Source organism: Anomaloglossus baeobatrachus, chromosome 1, assembly GCF_048569485.1.
Source record: "Anomaloglossus baeobatrachus isolate aAnoBae1 chromosome 1, aAnoBae1.hap1, whole genome shotgun sequence".
Lineage (NCBI taxonomy): Eukaryota > Metazoa > Chordata > Amphibia > Anura > Aromobatidae > Anomaloglossus > Anomaloglossus baeobatrachus.
In genome coordinates this window covers 487,453,677-487,475,666 of record NC_134353.1, presented here as the reverse complement: position 1 = coordinate 487,475,666, position 21,990 = coordinate 487,453,677, and the positions used below count along the sequence as shown (strand labels likewise).

At 49.1% G+C, this 21,990-nt stretch overlaps 1 protein-coding gene across 1 annotated transcript in view; it reads right to left on the bottom strand.

Moving 5' to 3' along the window:
- NDUFA13 (NADH:ubiquinone oxidoreductase subunit A13) overlaps positions 1-21,990 on the bottom strand; it is a 52,291-nt gene that overhangs the window by 25,064 nt on the left and 5,237 nt on the right. Inside the window, exons 2-3 of the mRNA XM_075315451.1 lie at positions 18,873-18,951; positions 9,395-9,466 (exon numbers count right to left, since the gene is read on the bottom strand). Of these exons, the coding sequence (XP_075171566.1) occupies positions 9,395-9,466; positions 18,873-18,951 (151 nt within the window). The remainder of the gene's footprint in view (positions 1-9,394; positions 9,467-18,872; positions 18,952-21,990) is intronic.

The following is a 21,990-nucleotide window of genomic DNA, read 5'->3' as shown; positions in this document are numbered from 1 at the left end:
ATTGCACACAATGAGGGTCAGTGGACCCTGCCGGTAGTACAGCTGTACATGAGGTACAGGTTGCAAAATACGTCTGTGCTGTGGCACCCTTGCCTTTTGCAGATGACATGTTGTCTCCTCTGAGAACAACCAGGAGGGTATATAGCCAAAACTCAACAGAGCGACCGTACAGTGCAATGTATAGCCTAAAAGCCTTTATATATATATATATATATATATATATATATATATATATATATATATATATATATATATATATATATATATATATATATATATATATATATATATATATATATATATATATATATATATATATATATATATATATATATATATATATATATATATATATATATATACACTTCGGTACTCAGTGGGGCCAGCACCAGAGGTGCTGCTTACCGACCGCTCAGAGCGGTTGTGTGGTCGCCAGATTCCCTGCCTGGGTCTCCCTGTGTTGCCTCTCCTCCTCAGCGTCTGAATCGCTGACAGGAATGGCTGCCGGCGTTCTGTGAGGAGGAGGAGACCGTGGGCGTGCCCAAGAAAAGTGCGGGAATCCAGCGTCCTACTGTACTGAGTGAGGAGGGCGGAGGATACTAATGTATGCTCCAGCCCTCTGCTGACGATCCGTGCAGCGTCCCGCCCCTCCCCTGACTGGCAGGCCTGTGGGCGGAAAAGAACGACACTAGGCCGCAGAAGCCGGGGACTAAAGTTATAAGCGCGGCCGCGCGTAGTCCCCCGGCGCACTAACACCTCCAGCAGTGCTGGAAAGTGTATGGCACTAACGTTTCATGTCCGGCGCACTAACACACCCAGCAGAGATGGAAAGTGTCTGGCACAAGCGCTCCATGCCCGGCGCACTAACACACCCAGCAGTGCTGTAATGTGTATGGGACCAGCGCTCCATGCGCGGTCCCCACGGAGACACAGAGTACCTTATAGTAGCAGGGCTTTGTCCCTGACGCTATCCAGCTCCTATCCTGCAGATTCCCAAGGGCTGCGGAGGGAGCACGGTCCCAGTGCCTGGAGACCGATCCGGTTCCCACTTCACCCAGAGCCCATTAAGGGATAGGGAAGGAAAACAGCATGTGGCTCCTGCCTGTGTACCCGCAATGGGCACCTCAACCTTAACAACACCGCCGACAAGAGTGGGGTGAGAAGGGAGCATGCTGGGGGCCCTGTTATGGGCCCTCTTTTCTTCCATCCGACCTAGTCAGCAGCTGCTGCTGACCAAGCAGTGGAGCTATGCGTGGATGTCTGCCTCCTTCGCACAAAGCAAGAAAACTGAGGAGCCCGTGAGCTATACAACCCAATTGTCTGGGTCTCCCAATGGAGCGACAAAGAAATTACAGTAAACACACACACACACACCTGAAAAAAATCATTTATTAGAAATAAAAACACTAACAAATTCCCTCATCATCACCAATTTAATAAGCCCGAAAAAGCCCTCCATGTCTGGCGTACTCCAGGATGGTCCAGCGTCGCATCCAGCTCTGCTGCATGAAGGTGACCGGAGCTGCAGAAGACACCGCCGCTCCTGTCAGCTCCACGCAGCTAATGAAGGGAATAGCGCGATCAGCTGAGCTGTCACTGAGGTTACTCGCGGCCAACGCTGAATACAGCTGATCGCGCTATTCCCTTCATTAGCTGCGTGGAGCTGTCAGGAGCGGCGGTGTCTTCTGCAGCTCCGGTCACCTTCATGCAGCAGAGCTGGATGCGACGCTGGACCATCCTGGAGTACGCCGGACATGGAGGGCTTTTTCGGGCTTATTAAATTGGTGATGATGAGGGAATTTGTTAGTGTTTTTATTTCTAATAAATGATTTTTTCAGGGGTGTGTGTTTATTTACTGTAATTTACAGATTAATCATGGAAGGTATCTCGGGGAGATGCCTGACATGATTAATCTAGGACTTATTGGCAGCTATGGGCTGCCAATAACTCCTTATTACCCCGATTTGCCAACGCACCAGGGCAAATCGGGAAGAGCCAGGTACAGTCCCAGAACTGTCGCATATAATGTATACGGCAATTCTGGCGGCTGCTGACTGATATTGTTAGGCTGGGGGGCTCCCCATAACGTGGGGCTCCCCATCCTGAGAATACCAGCCTTCAGCCGTATGGCTTTATCTGGCTGGTATTAAAATGGGGGGGACCGCACGCCGGTTTTTTAAATTATTTATTTATTTTACTGCACAGTATAGACACGCCCACCGGCTGCTGTAATTGGGTGCAGTGAGACAGCTGTCACTCAGCGTGGGGGGGGCGTGTCTGACTGCAACCAATCACAGGCGCCTGTGGGTGGGGAAAGCAGGGAACACGAGAGATTGATTAATGGCATATTCAAAGTAATTGTTACCGCGTATTCTCTGCACAGCTGTTCCTCGCCGCGCTGGTGATTGGGGAGCGGTAAGTATGAGAGAGGGCTGCTCACTTCAGTCACTCGGGGGATTTGCGGTCACTGGTGAATCCTTCAAAGGTGGCCGCTAATCAGTACGCGGCACACAGACAGAGCCGCGGCATGACAATGAAGTCGGGTGAAGTTCACCCGAGTTCATTCTCATCGCGCAACTCTGTCTGCTGTCAGCCGACATGTATCAATGACATTGTGCAACACACAAACGGACATTCCACATGGACATTCCACGTACACATACACGGACATTTTACACGTACACACGGCTCGCATACGCCATTACACGGATGCCATACGTACCGGAGAAATGCCCCAAAAAAACGGAACACGGACCCGAAAAACGGACAGTGTCACACGGACAATTTTTTTGCAGAAGTGTGTTTTAGGCCTAAAAACGCATCTTTTTAGGGCGGCCTATCACACTCCCTAGCCAAACTAATTTCACCTAATCCCTCTACAACGTCTCAGAACATAACCCCACGTCAAACTCCATGGCACCCAAATGCATCTCAAGGCTCTGGCCAACTGGTCCAGGAAGCCATTATCTATCCCCCATGAGATGGCTGGATTGTCATTGTAAATAAGCACTTGTACCTTGCCCCTCCCCCCACCTCATTGTAGATTGTAAGCTCTCACGAGCAGGGTTGCCATTTTTCCCCTTTAAATATTGTATCTTCTATAATTGTTACTTGTTTGTATATGTTTATGTATATGATATGTATATGTATATGAGCCTCCTGAATTGTAAAGCGCTGCGGAATATGTTGGCGCTATAGAAATAATTATTATTATTATTATTAATAATAAGATTTTATTACTCTGATCACGGATATAATCTATTATACCTATCAATGTTACACTCACAGAAGCCTTTTAGACATGCTGGCACGGATCTAACAGGCCACCGTAGCTGGTAGACCCGTAGGTCGTCAAGATGACTTCAGGTTGCCAGGACTATCATCGGGCCAGCACTATGACATTACAGGTGTCCAGATCAGGTGGAAGAGAGCACATTCCCTCTCCCAGCCTTCAAAATGCTGCAATCGATATTAATCGCAGCATTTAGGAGGTTAAAAAAAAAAACAAATCAGAGGGTGGTGCAGGGACCACCCCTGGTTGCAACAGCTGGTGCTCCCAGTGGCGATCATGCAGGCACAGCTCCGCACGATTGCCATAATGTAAGTTTACGTCATTTTGAGAGAACCCCTTCCCGACTAGGACGTAAACTTAACCCAATTAAATATATGTAAATCATTTTTTTTTGTTTTATAAAATGAGTAAAAGGTTAACTTTTATTGTTCTGTTAGAAAGTTTTAGATCTCCTGGGGCTTTGTTAATTGTTTTATATCTTAAAAGGGTTGTCCACTACTTGGACAACCCCACCTCATTCCCCGAGTAACAAACGACAGCTCTCACTTCCTGTTGATTAATCATTTATCCGAAGGTAGGGAGAGATATACCGGTAGTAATTGGATGCGTGGCTAATGTGAAGTTACAACCTCACATGAACCCTGGGAACACGAGCACCAACACCCTTTGAAGGGCACTGACACAGGAGGGGAACATAAACTTTTTTGTTTTTTATTTTAATGGTGCCAAACAAGAGGAATAACAAGGGTTTATCCAAGTAGTGGACAACCTCTTTAATATGTTAATAATATTTAGCAGAAATAATTTCAGCCTATTGATTCAGCCTTCCACACCAGTCACGGTCTTTCATGAGTAGTCAACATGAAGTGAGCGCTATGGCTGAACACACTTTCTATTACTTATACAATCGAAGGCGAAAAGAGAGGTTGGAAGGAGATTGTGGGCAGGGCTAGACTGACATCACAACCTAACATAAGCCCCGAGAACGAGAGCACTGGTACTGCTGGAACAAGGAGTACTCGTATAAGGTTTTTCTTGTTTGTTTGTTTTTTTTAGTTAATGGGGCTCAACATGGGGAATGAGAAGATTGATTGTTGAGTTGTCTGAGACAATCCCTTTAATGCTGATTATTTTGCATTTTAACATTTTTTGTAATATGCTTCTTCATAAATAAAACTTGTTAAATAAACTTATTAAACCTAAAAATGTAACAATTTATTTATATTTTTTTTTTTTTTTTTTTTTAAAGTCTTTCACAGGATGAGTTTGGCATTCCAGCCATTCCCGAGAAAGATCCCAGCCTGGGATTGAAACCGAGCCCTTGGCACTGACTGCAAGGGACACAGTTAAAGCTGGTACTCACTATATATTGAGCAGCAGGGCCGGCGTCAGCATCCGGCACACCTGGGCATGTGCCGGGGCCCTACACCGCCGAGGGGGCCCACTCACAGACGGCAGGGTGGCGTACCGCCAATGGCAGCAGGCCACGCAGACGCTACGGAGCCCATGAGTCAGAAAGGCCGGGTGCTAGCGCGGGGGAGGGGCCCCCTGCCCCCCCCCCACCGAGGATCGCACTTTCAAATTGTATCGGCATTTCAGATGCCGATACAATTGAAAGCAATCATGAGAGAGAGCGTCGCGCTCACTGTCATCATTCTCCTTCAGCGTCTGTCTGCGCTCTGCCTCTGACCGCTCAGTAGAGGAGCACGATGACGTCAGTGTGCACGCCTGTCTGTGTCCTGATCTGTCAGAGCGGCAGAACAGTGGATGCGCCGAGGAGACCGGAGCAACGGGGAGAAGTGAGAATGTATTAATCACGGTGTCCAGAAGACTATAGGCCTGCATTAAATGATATGGGTCTGCATGGTGCTGCCACAGGGGGGCTGCATAATGCTATATGGAGCAATATGAGGCTGCATTATATTATGTGGAGCAATCTGAGGTGCATTGTATTATATGGAGGAATATTTGGTGCATTATTCTATATGGAGGACTATGGGGGCTGCATAATACGAAGCGAGCGATGTGTACTGTAGCTAGGAGTGCAGGGAGCCAGCGCTAAGCGGTGTGCGCGGCTCCCTGCTCTCTGCACATGTAGCTGCAGCAACGGGTCGTTATGATCGCTGCTGCGTCTGCTGTGTTTGACAGCTAAGCAGCGATCATAACAGCGACTTACAAGGTCGCTGTTGCGTCACAGAAAATGGTGACGTAACAGCGACGTCGTTGTCGCTATGTGTGAACCCAGCTTTAGGATCTCAATGGGATTAAGGCTATGTGTCCACGTTGCTTTTTACCTGCTTTTTTGCTGCTTTTTCAACTGCAGCGTTTAATGCCAAAATAGATGTGTTCTGCTTTTCAAGCAAAGTCTATGGGAATTTGGGTTTCTTGTGCCCACTATGCAGTTCAAACTGCAGCCTTTTTCTGGCAGAAATTTGGGCAAAAACTCAGCTTTGCAGTTCAAAACGCAAATGGCAAAAACAATTGACATGTCTGGGCTGCTCCACACAGCCCTGATCTCAAACATTATGGAATGCTAATGAGGTTTCCCTGCCACGTTCCTTCAAAAACTGTACACAAATGTTCTTGAATGGACGTTGTTTTGAAGGCAAAGGCTGGTGACACCAAATAGTTATTTGATTTAAATTTGTTAACTAATAAATGTAGCCAGCCTATTAACACTTCCATTTTTTTTTAGAAATGACTGATTAAAAGATCTAAATGCTGATGCAGCAAACTTTGTGAAAGACTAAATTTGCGCACAATCTCAAAAGTTTAACTATTTAATATTACACAGATAGGTATGAGGGCAACTGGAGATGGAATTTCAGGGACAAAAAGCACCATTAACTAACTACTTTAAAAATGCAGTTTGAGTCTCTTCCACGCAGTCATTGTCTGACAAATATAAGCAACTGATGTTACCCACTGGCAAATTACCGTATTTTTCGGACCATAAGACGCACTTTTCTCCCCCCAAATGTTGGGGAAAAGTGGGGGGGTGCGTCTTATGGTCTGACTATAGGGCTGCGGCCGGGAATGTGGGTGCTGCGTTGGAGCGGGCCATCGGGGGCACGAGCAGGCTGCAGCAGCGCCTGCCGTGACCACGTGGGCCCGCTCATTATATATGCACGCCCATCCTCCCGCCCATCATCTCTCAGCGAAACCAGCGCTGACAGGTGGGCGGGGTGATGGGCGGGGGGGTGAGCGCATAATTAACAGCCGGACGTGATCACCCCTGGCAACTACAGCCTAGAGTGATCATGTGCGGCTGTATTCACTGCCCCCCGTGCATCATTATCAGCGCGGGGTGCTGTGAATCAGTACACTCACCTGTGTGTGGAGCCGTCCCCATGCAGCATTGCGCGATGTCTTCCTGTCTGTGCCGGTCAGCTGATCTGGACACTAGCGGCGCGCACAGCGATGACGTCATCGCTGTGCGCGCCGCTAGTGTCCACCAGCTCAGCTGACCGGGCTCAGACAGGAAGATATCGCGCGATGCTGCAGACAACGGTGACTGCTCCACACACGGGGACGGCTCCACACAGCGGCGCTGCAGCTGAGACAGATCGGTGCTTCAGGGAGTGAGGAAAGGTAAGTATAAACGTTTATTTTTTTTTCTGTGCCACAGGCCACATACCAGGATGGGGGTATATCATGAGCAGGATGGATGGGGGGGGTATATCATGAGCAGGATGGATGGGGGGGGTATATCATGAGCAGGATGGATGGGGGGGGGTATATCATGAGCAGGATGGATGGGGGGGGGTATATCATGAGCAGGATGGATGGGGGGGGGGGGGGTATATCATGAGCAGGATGGATGGGGGGGGGGGGTATATCATGAGCAGGATGGATGGGGGGGGGGGTTATATCATGAGCAGGATGGATGGGGGGGGGGGTATATCATGAGCAGGATGGATGGGGGGGGGGTATATCATGAGCAGGATGGATGGGGGGGGTATATCATGAGCAGGATGGATGGGGTGGGGGTATATCATGAGCAGGATGGATGGGGGGGGGGTATATCATGAGCAGGATGGATGGGGGGGGGGGTATATCATGAGCAGGATGGATGGGGGGGGGTATATCATGAGCAGGATGGATGGGGGGGTATATCATGAGCAGGATGGATGGGGGGGTATATCATGAGCAGGATGGATGGGGGTATATCATGAGCAGGATGGATGGGGGTATATCATGAGCAGGATGGATGGGGATATATCATGAGCAGGATGGATGGGGGTAGATCATGAGCAAAATGGATGGGGGGTAGATCATGAGCAGGATGGATGGGGGGTAGATCATGAGCAGGATGGATGGGGGTAGATCATGAGCAGGATGGATGGGGGTATATCATGAGCAGGATGGATGGGGGGGTAGATCATGAGCAGGATGGATGGGGGGGTAGATCATGAGCAGGATGGATGGGGGGGTAGATCATGAGCAGGATGGATGGGGGGGTAGATCATGAGCAGGATGGATGGGGGGGTAGATCATGAGCAGGATGGATGGGGGGGGTAGATCATGAGCAGGATGGATGGGGGGTATATCATGAGCAGGATGGATGGGGGGGTATATCATGAGCAGGATGGATGGGGGGGTATATCATGAGCAGGATGGATGGGGGGGTATATCATGAGCAGGATGGATGGGGGGGTATATCATGAGCAGGATGGATGGGGGTATATCATGAGCAGGATGGATGGGGGTATATCATGAGCAGGATGGATGGGGGTATATCATGAGCAGGATGGATGGGGGGTAGATCATGAGCAGGATGGATGGGGGGTAGATCATGAGCAGGATGGATGGGGGGTAGATCATGAGCAGGATGGATGGGGGTAGATCATGAGCAGGATGGATGCGGGTAGATCATGAGCAGGATGGATGCGGGTAGATCATGAGCAGGATGGATGCGGGTAGATCATGAGCAGGATGGATGGGGGGTAGATCATGAGCAGGATGGATGGGGGGTATATCATGAGCAGGATGGATGGGGGGTATATCATGAGCAGGATGGATGGGGGTATATCATGAGCAGGATGGATGGGGGTATATCATGAGCAGGATGGATGGGGGGTAGATCATGAGCAGGATGGATGCGGGTAGATCATGAGCAGGATGGATGCGGGTAGATCATGAGCAGGATGGATGCGGGTAGATCATGAGCAGGATGGATGCGGGTAGATCATGAGCAGGATGGATGGGGGGTAGATCATGAGCAGGATGGGTGGGGGGTAGATCATGAGCAGGATGGATGCGGGTAGATCATGATCAGGATGGATGCGGGTATATCATGAGCAGGATGGATGGGGGGTATATCATGAGCAGGATGGATGGGGGGTATATCATGAGAAGGATGGATGGGGGGTATATCATGAGAAGGATGGATGGGGGGTATATCATGAGCAGGATGTATGGGGAGTATATCATGAGCAGGATGGATGGGGGGTATATCATGATCAGGATGGATGGGGGGTATATCATGATCAGGATGGATGGGGGGTATATCATGATCAGGATGGATGGGGGGTATATCATGATCAGGATGGATGGGGGTATATCATGATCAGGATGGATGGGGGGTATATCATGATCAGGATGGATGGGGGGTATATCATGAGCAGGATGGATGGGGGGTATATCATGAGCAGGATGGATGGGGGGTATATCATGAGCAGGATGGATGGGGGGTATATTATGAGCAGGATGGGGGTATATGAGCAGGATCATATACAAGGCAGGAGGATCCTTACCAGAATGGGGTACCTTAGTAGAGAATTTGGGGACATTACCCCCATAACAGTGTCAGCAGCAGATCCTCGCCCCCTAACAGTGTGTCATGACCATAGTTTTTGGTTAAAATTTTATTTTCCTATTTTCCTCCTCTAAAACCAGGGTGCGTCTTATGGTCAGGTGCGTCTTATAGTCCGAAAAATATGGTACTTTAGTCTCTACATTATTTGAAAAAGTGAAAATACACGTTTTTTTTACAGATGGAAAAAGGCAACCCAAACTATTCAAGTCTTAAGAAATTACAGCACAAACCGATCACTCAGATGGAGTAAAGAAATATAGAGAGCTTGTATGTAATCTTGTTACCTTCGATCTGACTCAGCCTGGAAGAGGGGCATCAATGCCAACCGGGTCTCTAAGTCTTCAATAAGTAGCCGTCTGTAACATAACGAGACCAAAGAATGTCACTCTTTACGGGGCAACAGTATTCTTTAAAGACATGAAATCTGTTAAATGTAAGTAAAACAAGCTGGAGATTCTCAGACATTGACCATCTAGAGACAAACAAGTAGTGTTTATATTAAATGTACACTTGTTTCTGCACTTTCGTTCCCACTCCAACCCCTTGCGAAATGAGATGAAGTGTTGAAGGACACCATCCATTTTACCATATGAGGGAAAACTCCAAGTGGGATGAAAGGGTATATAAAAAAAATAACAATGAAAAAAAATGCAAATCTGCTATTTGGGGGGGGGGGGGGGATGTTTTTACAATGTTCATTGTGTGGTAAAAATTATCTGGCCAATTCATTGATACCAAATATGCATTGACTTTCTATTTCTGGGATGATAAAAAAAAAAAAAAAAAAAAAAAATAAATATATTCAGAATATTGTACACAAAAAAAAAGTTTTGCTTTGTGTTGCCATTTACGAGACCTGTACCATTTCTACTGATCTGTTGAAGGGGTGAATATGGGCTTGTGATTTGCACGGCAAGCTGATGTTTTTATCTAGACCAATTTTGTGTACCGTATATGCCGGCGTATAAGACGACTGGGCGTATAAGACGACCCCCAACTTCTGCCCTAAAAATATAGAATTTGGGATATACTCACTGTATAAGACTACCCCCGTTCAGTATGCTTCAGTATGCTAAGAGCAGGGGGCCGCACTGTGTGAGGAGGTGTTTTTTTTACTGTCCAGTATAACCAATAGGATTAGTGCAGGGGCCAGCATGTAAGCTCTTCATTAATGTCCCTGCATGGATGCGAGGGGAATCTGGCGTTACTGCACTAATCCTATTGGTTATACTGGACAGTGAAAAAAAAAAACACCTCCTCACACAGTGCGGCCCCCTGCTATATATACGCTATATATCCGCTGTATATATACCAGTATATATGCTGTATGATATACCAGTACGGGGCCGGGCTGTGTATCGCGTTTCCATAACGACGAGGCAGGAACTTCCCTGCTAGAGCGCTGACGTCAAGGCAGAGCTGCTTGCCTCTGATTGGCCAGCGCTCTGCCATTCAGCAGCGGTGACAGGAAGTTCCTCCCTCGTCGCTATGGAGGCAGAATCCAAGCGTGGAACGGAGTGGAGCGGCGCACTACAGCACCCAGGTATATATCCGGCGTATAAGACGACCCCCCACTGTAGCCATTATTTTAAGGGGGTAAAAAGTCGTCTTATACGCCAGTATATACGGTACATATGATGCTTTGATTGCTTATTATTACATGGTGTTGGGGAGAGAAAAACAAAAAAAAAAATAAAAATGTAATTTTGGGGTTTTAATTTTCTCTTTATGGTGCTTACTGATCAAGTTAATGAATCCCATATTTTAATAGATGAGACTTTTACAAAAGTGGGGATTTCAATTTTCGACTATGTAATATAGCCGTATTGGCCACATGTAGAGTGAGCTCTACTTTTGAGCCCTCATCACATGTGGATCCCTCCCAGGACTATAATTTATGTTTTACGTGTGAAATTTCTTCCCTTCTACATATTCTGCAATGAGCGATATTATAGAGGAGTGAAGACATTTAGGAACCAAACAGCTAAGTCAGAAAATGGCAGAAAATGTATGTAAATTTGGAGAGTGGCTCACCAAATGCTGAGGTGCCTAATGCATAAGTGATGCCAATGCTCTGCTAACTCAGTAACGGCAGAGTTCCAGATCCCCTCTGGCAATAACATCAGAACAAAACCTGTATACATAGAGCTTCACGGCATGGGTTTATATGCCCAGACAGCTGCATGGAAGCCCTACAACACCCATAACCATGCCAAGCATTGCATGGAGTAGTGTGAAGCATGTAGCCACGGCACTCTGGAGAAGTGGAAACGTCATGGGGAGTGATAAATCATATTTCTTTCTCTAAGGCTATGTTCACACTAGAAATTTCTTAGGAGTGAAGGATTAGTGCACCTGCGTTTTTGCCGCGTTTTTGGTGCGTTTTTACCGCTGGTTGCTCCCTGCGTTATTGTGCCAATTATCTATGGCAAATAACGCAGTTAGCTGCAGAAAGAAGGGAATTTTGTTTACTTACCGTAAATTCCTTTTCTTCTAGCTCCAATTGGGAGACGCAGACAATTGGGTGTATAGGCTATGCCTCCGGAGGCCGCACAAAGTATTACACTTAAAAGTGTTAAGCCCCACCCCTTCTGCCTATACACCCCCCGTGCTCCCACGGGCTCCTCAGTTTTTGGTGCAAAAGCAAGAAGGAGGAAAAAGAATTATAAACTGGTTTAAAGTAACTTCAATCCGAAGGAATATCGGAGAACTGAAACCATTCAACATGAACAACATGTGTACACAAAAAAACAGGGGCGGGCGCTGGGTCTCCCAATTGGAGCTAGAAGAAAAGGAATTTACGGTAAGTAAACAAAATTCCCTTCTTCTTTGTCGCTCCATTGGGAGACCCAGACAATTGGGACGTCCAAAAGCAGTCCCTGGGTGGGTAAAATAATACCTCGTAAGAGAGCCGTAAAACGGCCTCTTCCTACAGGTGGGCAACCGCCGCCTGAAGGACTCGTCTACCTAGGCTGGCATCCGCCGAAGCATAGGTATGCACCTGATAGTGTTTCGTGAAAGTGTGCAGGCTCGACCAGGTAGCCGCCTGACACACCTGCTGAGCCGTAGCCTGGTGCCTCAAAGCCCAGGACGCGCCCACGGCTCTGGTAGAATGGGCCTTCAGCCCTGAGGGAACCGGAAGCCCAGCCGAACGGTAGGCTTCGAGAATTGGCTCCTTGATCCACCGAGCCAAGGTTGATTTGGAAGCCTGTGACCCTTTACGCTGGCCAGCGACAAGGACAAAGAGTGCATCCGAGCGGCGCAGGGGCGCCGTACGAGAAATGTAGAGTCTGAGTGCTCTCACCAGATCTAACAAGTGCAAATCCTTTTCACATTGGTGAACTGGATGAGGACAAAAAGAAGGTAAGGAGATATCCTGATTGAGATGAAAGGGGGATACCACCTTAGGGAGAAATTCCGGAACCGGACGCAGAACCACCTTGTCCTGGTGAAAAACCAGGAAAGGGGCTTTGCATGACAGCACTGCTAGCTCAGACACTCTCCGAAGTGAAGTGACTGCTACTAGAAAAACCACTTTCTGCGAAAGGCGTGAGAGAGAAATATCTCTCATTGGCTCGAATGGTGGTTTCTGAAGAACCAGCAGCACCCTGTTCAGATCCCAGGGTTCTAACGGCCGCTTGTAAGGAGGAACGATGTGACAAACCCCCTGCAGGAACGTGCATACCTGTGGAAGTCTGGCTAGGCGCTTCTGGAAAAACACAGAGAGCGCTGAGACTTGTCCCTTAAGGGAGCCGAGCGACAAACCCTTTTCCAGTCCAGATTGAAGGAAGGACAGAAAAGTGGGCAAGGCAAAAGGCCAGGGAGAAAAACCCTGAGCAGAGCACCACGACAGGAAAATTTTCCACGTCCTGTGGTAGATCTTGGCGGACGTTGGTTTCCTAGCCTGTCTCATAGTGGCAATGACGTCTTGAGATAACCCTGAAGACGCTAGGATCCAGGACTCGATGGCCACACAGTCAGGTTGAGGGCCGCAGAATTCAGATGGAAAAACGGCCCTTGAGATAGCAAGTCTGGTCGGTCTGGTAGTGCCCACGGTTGGCCGACCGTGAGATGCCACAGATCCGGGTACCACGACCGCCTCGGCCAGTCTGGAGCGACGAGGATGACGCGGCGGCAGTCGGCCCTGATCTTGCGTAACACTCTGGGCAACAGTGCCAGCGGAGGAAACACATAAGGGAGCTGAAACTGCGACCAATCCTGAACTAAGGCGTCTGCCGCCAGAGCTCTGGGATCTTGAGACCGTGCCATGAACGTCGGTACCTTGTTGTTGTGCCGGGACGCCATGAGGTCGACGTCCGGCACCCCCCAGCGGCAACAGATCTCCTGAAACACGTCCGGGTGAAGGGACCATTCCCCTGCGTCCATGCCCTGGCGACTGAGATAATCTGCTTCCCAGTTTTCCACGCCTGGAATGTGAACTACAGAGATGGTGGAGGCCGTGGCTTCCACCCACATCAAAATCCGCCGGACTTCCTGGAAGGCTTGCCGACTGCGTGTGCCGCCTTGGTGGTTGATGTATGCCACCGCTGTGGAATTGTCCGACTGAATTCTGATCTGCTTGCCTTCCAGCCACTGCTGGAACGCTTTCAGGGCAAGATACACTGCCCGTATTTCCAGAACATTGATCTGAAGCGAGGACTCTTGCTGGGTCCACGTACCCTGAGCCCTGTGGTGGAGAAAAACCGCTCCCCACCCTGACAGACTCGCGTCCGTCGTGACCACCTCCCAGGATGGGGGTAGGAAGGATTTCCCCTTCGATAATGAAGTGGGAAGAAGCCACCACCGAAGGGAAGCTTTGGTCGCCTGAGAGAGGGAGACGTTCCTGTCGAGGGACGTCGGCTTCCTGTCCCATTTGCGTAGGATGTCCCATTGAAGAGGACGCAGGTGAAACTGCGCGAAAGGAACTGCCTCCATTGCTGCCACCATCTTCCCCAGGAAGTGCATGAGGCGCCTCAAGGAGTGTGACTGGCCTTGAAGGAGAGATTGTACCCCTGTCTGTAGTGACCGCTGCTTGATCAGCGGAAGCTTCACCATCGCTGAGAGGGTATGAAACTCCATGCCAAGGTATGTGAGCGATTGGGCCGGTGTCAGATTTGACTTTGGAAAATTGATGATCCACCCGAAACTCTGGAGAGTCTCCAGGGTAGCGTCGAGGCTGTGTTGGCATGCCTCTTGAGAGGGTGCCTTGATCAGGAGATCGTCCAAGTAAGGGATCACCGAGTGACCCTGAGAGTGGAGGACCGCTACTACAGTAGCCATAACCTTGGTGAAAAACCCGTGGGGCTGTTGCCAGGCCGAACGGCAGTGCCACGAACTGCAGGTGTTCGTTTTCTATGGCGAAGCGCAAGAAGCGCTGGTGCTCTGGAGCAATCGGTACGTGGAGATAAGCATCTCTGATATCGATCGATGCAAGGAAATCTCCTTGGGACATTGAGGCGATGACGGAGCGGAGGGATTCCATCCGGAACCGCCTGGTCTTTACGTGTTTGTTGAGAAGTTTCAGGTCCAGGACAGGACGGAAAGACCCGTCCTTCTTTGGGACCACAAACAAGTTGGAGTAAAAACCGTGGCCCTGTTGCTGAAGAGGAACAGGGACCACCACTCCTTCTGCCCTCAGAGTGCCCAGCGCCTGCAAAAGAGCCTCGGCTCGCTCGGGAGGCGGGGATGACCTGAAGAATCGAGTCGGGGGACGAGAGGTGAACTCTATCTTGTAACCGTGAGACAGAATGTCTCTCACCCAACGGTCTTTTACCCGTGGCAGCCAGGCGTCGCAAAAGCAGGAGAGCCTGCCACCGACCGAAGATGCGGAGTGAGGAGGCCGAAAGTCATGAGGAAGCCGCTTTGGTAGCGGCACCTCCGGTGGCCTTTTTAGGACGTGACTTAGACCGCCATGCGTCAGAGTTCCTTTGATCTTTCTGAGGCCTTTTGGACGAGGAGAATTGGGACCTGCCCGCGCCCCGAAAGGACCGAAACCTCGACTGCCCCTTCCTCTGTTGGGGTATGTTCGGTTTGGGCTGGGGTAAGGATGTATCCTTTCCCTTGGATTGTTTGATGATTTCATCCAAACGCTCGCCAAACAATCGGTCGCCAGAAATTGGCAAACTGGTTAAGCGCTTTTTGGAAACAGAATCTGCCTTCCATTCCCGTAGCCACAAGGCCCTGCGGAGTACCACCGAATTGGCGGCTGCAACCGCCGTACGGCTCGCAGAGTCCAGGACAGCATTAATAGCGTAAGACACAAATGCCGACGTCTAAGTGGTTATGGACGCCACCTGTGGCGCGGACGTGCGTGTGGCTGCGTCAATTTGCGCTTGACCTGCTGAGATAGCTTGTAGCGCCCATACGGCTGCGAACGCTGGGGCAAAAGAAGCGCCGATAGCTTCATAGATGGATTTCAACCAGAGCTCCATCTGCCTGTCAGTGGCATCCTTGAGTGAAGCCCCATCTTCCACTGCAAGTATGGATCTAGCTGCCAGTCTGGAGATTGGAGGATCCACTTTGGGACACTGAGCCCAACTTTTGACCACGTCAGGGGGAAAAGGATAACGTGTATCCTTAAGGCGCTTAGAAAAACGCTTATCTGGACAAGCATGGTGATTTTGGACTGCCTCTCTGAAATCAGAGTGGTCCAGAAACATACTCGGTGTACGCTTGGGAAACCTGAAACGGAATTTCTCCTGCTGAGAAGCTGACTCCTCCACCGGAGGAGCTGAGGGAGAAAATATCCAACATACGATTGATGGACGCAATAAGGTCGTTCCACTATGGCGTCCCCGTCCGGAGTATCAAGATTGAGAGCGGCCTCAGGATCAGAATCCTGATCAGCTGTCTCCGCATCATCAACCAGAGATTCCCCCCCTCTGAGACCCTGCACAATATGATGATGTCGAGGGAAAATCTAAGCGAGCTCGCTTAGTCGGTCTGGGGCTGGGGTCTGTGTCAGAACCCTCAGCCTGGGATCCATGAGATACGAGGGACATTGTTGGTCCAGCTGAGGTGGGCAGGGAACAAAGATTCAACAGAGTCCCTGTGCTGAGATACCGGCCTGGACTGCAAGGCTTCTAGTATCTTAGCCATAGTCTCAGAGAGTTTTGCAAACTCCGTCCCCGTCACCTGAACAGTGTTAGCAGGTGGCTCCCCCTGGGCCCCTCTTAGCAGAGGCTCCGGCTGAGTAAGTGCCACAGGGGGCCGAACAGTGCACACAATGAGGGACAGTGGAACCTGCCTGGTAAGCGGGGTCGTACATGCGGCGCAGGCAACATAATAAGCCTGTGTTTTGGCACCCCTGCCTTTCGTGGGCGCCATGCTATTATCTTCCCTGAGTAACACAATAGGGTATATAGCCAGAAATCAACTGTGCACCATACAGTGTAAAACATATATACCATTAAACATATAATGTTACACTACTGCACAATGGGGCTAGCACTACAGGTGCTGCTTACCACCCGCCTAAAGCGGTTGTGAGGCCACCAGAGTCCCTGCCTGGGTCTCCCAGACTTTGTCCCCCTCTGCTGCGTCCGAGGAGCTGACAGGAGATGGCTGCCGGCGTCCTGAGGAGAGGAGGGAGCCGTGGGCGTGACCCAGAAAGTGCGGGAACTGGTGCCCGCACTGTGCACAGTGAGGGGGGTGGAGTATGCAAAGCATGCTCCAGCCCTCAGTGCTGCTCGTTCTGTGCAGCGTCCCGCCCTTCCCCTGCCTGTCAGGGCTGTGGGCGGGAGGAAAGGAAACTAAGCCGCAAAAAGCCGGGGACTCTAGTAATAAACGCGGCCGCCGTAAAAGCGCGGCCGGCGTGAAAGTCCCCGGCGCACTACAAGTCCCAGCCGCGCCGCAGTGTTTCCATGGCCGCGGCGGTCAGTGCGGCAGTCCCTATACATAAACACACTCAGCAACGCTGAGTGTGTAATGGCACATATTAACCCGGTCAGCGCCGTGGTCCCCGGTGCACTAGCACACCCAGCAAAGCTGGAGTGTTGCTGTGCGCGGTCCCCACCGGGATACAGAGTACCTCCAAGTAGCAGGGCCATGTCCCTGAACGATACCCGGCTCCTATCCAGCAGGCTCCACAGGAGTTGTGGATGAAGCGCGGTCTCAGTGCCTGGAGACCGATAGGATCCCACTTCCACCAGAGCCCTAAGGGGGATGGGGCAGGAAAAACAGCATGTGGGCTCCAGCCTCCGTACCCGCAATGGATACCTCAACCTTACAACACCACCGACAAGAGTGGGGTGAGAAGGGAGCATGCTGGGGGCTCTATATGGGCCCACTTTTCTTCCATCCGACATGGTCAGCAGCTGCTGCTGACCAATCTGTGGAGCTGTGCGTGCGTGTCTGACTTCCTTCGCACAAAGCAAAAAAACAAAAAAAAACTGAGGAGCCCGTGGGAGCACGGGGGGTGTATAGGCAGAAGGGGAGGGGGCTTAACACTTTTAAGTGTAATACTTTGTGCGGCCTCCGGAGGCATAGCCTATACACCCAATTGTCTGGGTCTCCCAATGGAGCGACAAAGAAATAAGTGACATGCTCATTCCATTTCTTAAGAAAATCTACTGAAAGAATTTTCTTAAGAAAAAAAACGCAGTGTGCGCACAGCTAATTTTTTTTGCCATAGGTTTTGCTGGGGAATGTCTGCAGAAAGGTTACAAGAATTTCTCAAGAAATTTCTGCAGGAAAAACGGACCAAAAACGCAGGTAAAAAACGCAGTGTGTGAACATAGCCTTACAGTCTGATGTATGAGTCTAGGTTTGGCAAATTTCCAGAGGACGCTACCTGCCTGACTGTACTGTACAAACTGTAATGTTTGATGGAGGGAGAATCTATCCCTATGCATTGTTGGGTTTCATGGGTTGGGTTTCATGGGTTCCAGGTAAAGCAACCTTAATGCTTCAGGATACCAAGACATTTTAACAAATGTTGGTTTCCAAATTTGTGAAAACAGTTTGGGGAAGGCTCTTCTCCGCACCAGCATGACTGTGTCCCAATGCACAGAGTAATGCGGGCGTCACAAGAGACGATATATCAGCGATATGTTGGCGGGGTCATGTCGTAAGTGACGCACATCCGGCATCGTTTGACATATCGTAGCGTGTGACAGCTACGAGCAACGGTGAACGAGCAAAAATACTCACCTTATCGTTGCTCGTTGACACGTTGCTCATTTTCAAAAAGTCGTTTCTTCTTCTGTGCGCCGGTTGTTCATCGGTCCCGGGGCAGCACACATCGCTCCGTGTAACACCCTGGGAACGACGAACACAGCTTACCTGCGTCCCACCGGTAATGCGAAAGGAAGGATGTGGGCAGGATGTTTACATCTTTCTCATCTCCTTCCCTATTGGCTGGCCGCTGTGTGACGACGCTGTGACGTCAAACGTCCCTCCCCCTTCAGGAAGTGGATGTTTGCCGCCCACAGAGACGTCACTCAGCAGGTAAGTGCGTGTGACGGGGGTTTAACGACTGTGCACCACGGGCAACTAATTGCCCATGACGCACAAACGACGGGGGTGGGAACGATCGCTCGTGCGATCACACGATAAATCGTCGCATGTGACGCCAGCATAAGGTCCATAAAGGCATGGTTGGGCAAGTTTAGTGTGTAAGAACTTGACTGATAAGAGTCCTGACCTCAGCCTCAAACAAGAATGGAGATTGACTATTTTACAAAAGGCCATGTGCTTTTTACCCCCCCATTTGTTCTTTTTTTTCCCCCTTCACAATTTTAATACTTCACACTATCATAACACCTTCTCTCTCTGTTCCAAGTGCCAATTCTCCAGTAACCAAACAGCATGGCTCCGATCCCAACAGCAAACATGGTGTAGCCTGGAACAAAAGAAAAGCCACCATCAACACCATTTCCTATAACAGGGAATCAGTGGTTTTGGAAATGCCGTACAATCTATAAGCAGCATGTTGTAGAGTACAATGAGCCGAGCAGATTGATATATGGGGTTATGGAAAAGATGCACAATAAGGCTATGTCCGCACGTTGCTTTTTACCTGCTTTTTTGCTGCTTTTTCAACTGCAGCGTTTAATGCCAAAATGGTTGTGTTCTGCTTTTCAAGCAAAGTCTATGGGAATTTGGGTTTCTTGTCCGCACTATGCAGCTCAAACTGCAGCATTTTTGTTGCAGAACTTTGGTCAAAAACTCAGCTTTGCAGTGCAAAACCCAAATGGCAAAAACAATTCACATGTCAATTGTTTTTGCCATTTGGGTTTTGCAGTGCAAAGCTGACTTTTTGACCAAAGTTCTGCAACAAAAAGGCAGCATTTTGAACAACATAGTGTGAACAAGAAACCCAAATTCCAATAGACTTTGCTTGAAAAGCAGAACACAACCATTTTGGCATTAAACGCTGCAGTTGAAAAAGCAGCAAAAAAGCAGGTAAAAAGCAATGTGCGGACATAGCCTAACAGTTTTGGATTCCCCAACCCCCGCACCCCCCCCCCCCATCAACACCCCTGCTCATTCTGGGCATAGAAAACAAGTGGGCTGCCCTAATCAATGACTGACAACTAACAGCATAAATATGCACACAAATAGCTGTCAATCACTAATTAGGACTGCCCCTTGTGGTCTAAGCCTAGGTGCACACTGCATCTATGCGATTAGCTTATAGTACATGTTGGAAGCTTTTCCCGACATACTTTATCATCGCCCTAGGACCCCATTCACCAAACTGAGGAAAAAAAAATGTGTCCTTTCAGCCTCTGTCTAGCAGATGTACATACACCTATAGACTTAATGTATAGGAAAGCAAAGCAGTCTGTGCTTTCCTACTGCAAAGAAACATATGCCAATATACCATGTGATGTACAATGGGTACTTATAGTGAACAGCTTCCTGGGCATTCATCCTGACAGTGGCTACTATTCGGCGCATCACTCCTGAGAGTATGTGTCTAAGGCCTAAAACACATGGCATGAAAATCGGAGCGAGTGCAATGCGATAAAACATCACATTCCACTTGGACCAATATTAGCCTATGTGCCAGCACACGAGCGATTATCTCAGCCCTAATCGGGCCAAGAAAACAATTGCAGTATGCCGCGAGTGTAATGCGATTCTTGTTTCTCTCGCACTCATTCAAGTCTACGGGGCGAAAACAAAAAAAAAAAAAAAAAAAAAAAACCACTGCACTCGCAGTACACCGGTGTACAGCGAGTGCAGGGCGAGAATGGCAATAGCCGGCAACGGAGGAGAGTGAGACATAAATCCCTCCCTCCCCAGCGCCAGCCCTCCCCCCACACCTGTGGGCCAATCGCATGATCGGACCTCAGTCGCAGTGACACTCGGCTCTGCTGTGCTGCCAGCGTGAGTTGAGTGTCATGCTAGGATCGCACTAGTGCCCCGTGTGGCCCCGGGCTAACAGTGGCATCAAATGCATTGTGCACTTCGTTGTATACTGCACCTCCCCCCCCCCCCAAAAAAAATAAACCTATACATTAGGTCCAAAGCATGCTGCTGCCAGATCAAATGTTTAATTTCACAGGTTCCCTAGCAATAGAAACACAATCATACACCGTAGAAGCTGCTAAGGTCTCCATAACTCCAAATGACATAAAAGGGAATCTGTCACCAGGTTTTTGCTCCCTCATCTGAGAACAGCATATTGTAGAGACAGAGACCCTGATTGCAGCGATGTGTCACTTACTGGGCTGTTTGCTGTCATGTTGATAAAATCAATGTTTTCTCTGCTGCAGATCTAGCAGTTATACAGAGCTCATGAATATGCTGGACTACCTGCAGCAGGACAAGTAGTTCTTTAATGATAATCAACTACTAATTAAACAGTAATTTTATCAAAACTACAGCAGCCCAGTATGTGACACATCACTGGAATCAGGGTCTCTGCCCCTACGTTATGCTGCTTTCAGATTAGGTGGCAAAAACCAAGTGATAGATTCACTTTAAATGGAAAAACACATGCATACACTCCTCTGTAGAAATAATGCTGCAAAGTAAAGTGGCTTTCAAAATAGAAGTGTTAATAGTTTATTCTTATCAATTAATAAAATGCAAAGTGACTGAACAAGAAATCTAAAGCCAGTTTCAGACGTCCGTGTTTGATCAGGTACAAGCTACCCGCATTATGTTATGCTCACACGTGTGTCACATCTGTGTTTGCATGTACGTGAGACTCGTACCAGAGACAACATGGGTCTTTTAAATAAAAGATTTTCTATATTCACCTGTATCCAGCAATGTTTTCTTCGGCTCTGATGCCGACCGTTCATTATACTCCCTGAATATTCACTGCACTGAGGAGCTGGAGGCCAGAGCAGCACTGGGACAGCACCGGTGACCGCTCCACCGAGGACAGCATCGTGGGAACAGGCGAGTATCCAGCAAGCAGTGTGTGTGCAGTGACGTCCAGGTCATTGAATGACATCTGATAACACCCCCGCGACAACGCGGGTGTCAGGACGGTGACTTCACTGGTTCATCAGGAACTCTGATGACCTCCTGGACGTCACTGAACACACACTGCTTGCTGTATACTCGCCTGTTCCCACGATGCTGTCCCCCGGCACTGCTCTGGCTTCCAGCTCCTCAGTGCAGTGAATAATTAATGAATATAATGAGCGGTGGTCAGAAGCGGGAGGCAGCAGAGCCGGAGAAAACATTGCTGGATACAGGTGAATATAGAAAATCTTTTTATTTAAAAGACCCGTGTTTTCTCTGGTACGTGTCACACGGATCACATCAGTGTGCGGTGTGACAGTCGTGCTGCTGGAGAAAAAACGGACATGTCTCCATGTGTGCGTGCGGGGTCATGAGAGGTCACACGGTCTGTGCGAAAACAAGACTGTGTGAGTAACAGAACAGAACATGGGTACGTGTGGCATCCGTGTTAAAA